Genomic DNA, 2,351 nt, shown 5'->3' with positions numbered 1-2,351 from the left:
CCTTTGGTTTAGAGAGCACAACATGCATACACACTCCAAGGTTTTGGATTCAAGTCCCCATTCAATCAAAATACATTTGCTTTCAAAATAAGAGGGGAAAACTTTAATTTGAATCTTTCCTTCAAATTTTAAACCCAAAGGAAAAGGCATATTTGACTTTTCAACTTAATTTTTCTTTTAAAATTTCTAATAATGTCTACGAGGTTCACAACCAAACACTATCCACCTCTATTCTACGAGGCAAATCCTAGGTAAAGTCAATGCATGTCTCCTCCCTCCCTGTTGACTACATACACCACTACTCCACGAGGAAAATACCTGCAACCAAACTGAGAAGAAAACATCTCCATTACATCATGCCAAAAACCAAAAATTGCATTTTAAGCCACACTTCATCACTAACCAAGAAATGACACCCATGTTAGTTTTTTTTTTACCATGTTAGTTTGTCCCATATAATTTTGATGACAGAAAGGAGCATTTTTCCAGAGACAAGGGTCAAATATTCATAGTAGAAAGGAGATATTTTCATTTTAAGTCCTCAAAAAAGACATGAACCCAACACAACATAGACATGATAGGAGGTTCTACCACTAATATCGCATACATAGAGCAGTACAATTGGTCATGGAAACTGGAGAGAATCCATGGCCAGTTATTGTCAACTTCAGATTCCTAGAAGTCCTAATACACTCCCAACACCAAACCCACAAACATAAGATTATTTATAAATATGCCCCTTTCTTTCAAGCTCTTTCTCATTTGCAGGTGCATGGGTCACAGGTGCAGTTGGATCCACACTTGCAGCCATTCTCGGATCCAGCAGTCATCTCAAAGCCCCCAAAGTGTCTGCACACAAATTAAAATAAAAAATATCAGTAAAATGCAAAATTGTCCTTTTACTGTAATAACATGCAAGTAAACCAAATTACCAAATTTTTACAAATATAAGAACCCTTTCTAGGGGTTTTGAACTTTTGATAATTTCCCCACAAATTTATCTACAGAAAAACTTTTATATGGTATATACCAATTTATTAAGTCTTCACAGAAATTCATCAACAAAGAAACTTGTATATAGTACCAATTTATATAAAAATTCCCAGTAATTTATCCCAAAAAAAAACTGTATATGGTAGTTAACAATTATTAAATTTCCTCAAAACTTATCAACAAAAAAATGCTTGTATATAGTACCAACTTATTAAGAAGAAAGTAACTATCTACAAAGTTGGGTTTTTACTTTTTTCAAATATCCACAGAGAGAGAGAGAGAGAGAGGGGGGGGGGGAGGAGATTGTTTTCTTGGAAAACTTTTTCTCTCTCCACTTTAGAGGGAAATTATATGATTATGATTAATTTAGAGGGATATTATCGCCTTGTAAGTAAAAATTGAATATGTTGGTTCAAATTATCATTTTTAGGGTGTAAAAAACATTAGAAATATTTTTCCTTTCTAAATCTTTCCAGAAAAATCTTGGAATCCAAACAGGGCCTTTATGGAAAAACCATATACCCCTTCTGAGGAGCAACCCCAATAATCATGGTCTCAGTAGTAGTGCTTTCTCCAGAGAAGGACAAATCAGGATACATCTTGCATCTGCAAACCCACAAAAAAGGCCACAAAATATCAAGAAAAAACACATATTTCAGTATATTAAAATAGAAACAGGTAGAAAAAGACCCAAGTAAATATATTTATTGAGAAGGAAAAAAAAATCCTATTTTGTGGTGGGGTGAAGCATACTGAAGAGTACACATATAGAAACTAACAAAGTAGATCAACCATCAAACTATGGACAAAAAAAAAAAGAGGGGAGGAAAAACATGAATTTTGGAAAAGTTTTTCTTTTCCAAACTTTTTTATTTTTTATTAGTTTCTTTTCCAAACTTTTCAAGACAAACTAGAGAAAAATTTACCCTCCACAACCACTTCCACACTGGCAGCCAGATCCACAACCACAGTTTCCTCCACAGCAAGACATTTTCTTTTATTTTCTTTCTACTTTCTTTCCCTCAGAAAATTAAATGGCAGAGAAAATGAAAATCACTTGAACTTGAAACAAACAACTGTCTTGAACGAGTTTTTTGACAAGCCATTAGTCACAATTTATAGGAAGTTGAGGAGAGAGAGTGTACACTATCCACCGTACACGTGTCATCGTCCTACACGTTGAAGGACTCCTGGTTCCCCACGTAGCTTTCGGTCCAGTCCAGACCAGGTGTCACAATCCGTCGTACACGTGTCATTTACGTACTGATAAAGTTAGAGTAAAATAGTCATTTCACATTCTTCCACATCAATAATTGGAGAAATTATATGATGTGTGGGCGTTTTATCCATTATTTTTC

The 2,351-nt window shown here is 34.6% G+C and overlaps 1 protein-coding gene across 1 annotated transcript; it reads right to left on the bottom strand.

Annotated features, from left to right (window-relative positions):
- Positions 1-509: 509 nt before the first annotated feature.
- LOC143856136 (metallothionein-like protein type 2) lies at positions 510-2,090 on the bottom strand. Its single transcript, XM_077366222.1, has 3 exons — positions 1,920-2,090; positions 1,516-1,599; positions 510-849 (listed from the first exon to the last, which is right to left on the bottom strand). The coding sequence occupies exons 1-3, from the start codon at positions 1,982-1,984 to the stop codon at positions 759-761; spliced, it is 240 nt and encodes a 79-aa protein (XP_077222337.1). The 5' UTR covers positions 1,985-2,090; the 3' UTR covers positions 510-758.
- Between the last annotated feature and the right edge of the window lie 261 nt (positions 2,091-2,351).

Source organism: Tasmannia lanceolata, unplaced genomic scaffold (genome assembly GCF_043159265.1).
Source record: "Tasmannia lanceolata isolate RefF3 unplaced genomic scaffold, GAP_Taslan_0.1 ptg000023l, whole genome shotgun sequence".
Taxonomy (NCBI): domain Eukaryota; kingdom Viridiplantae; phylum Streptophyta; class Magnoliopsida; order Canellales; family Winteraceae; genus Tasmannia; species Tasmannia lanceolata.
This window is presented reverse-complemented; position numbering and strand designations above follow the sequence as displayed.

Coding starts and splice junctions, on each gene's coding strand:
- LOC143856136 (XM_077366222.1), bottom strand. CDS start 1,984: ATGTCTTGCTGTGGAGGAAACTGTGGTTGTGGATCTGGCTGCCAGTGT. Junction 1,600..1,919: donor TGTGGAAGTGGTTGTGGAGG/GTAAATTTTTCT, acceptor GTGGGTTTGCAG/ATGCAAGATGTATCCTGATT. Junction 850..1,515: donor GGGGTTGCTCCTCAGAAGGG/GTATATGGTTTT, acceptor ATTTGTGTGCAG/ACACTTTGGGGGCTTTGAGA.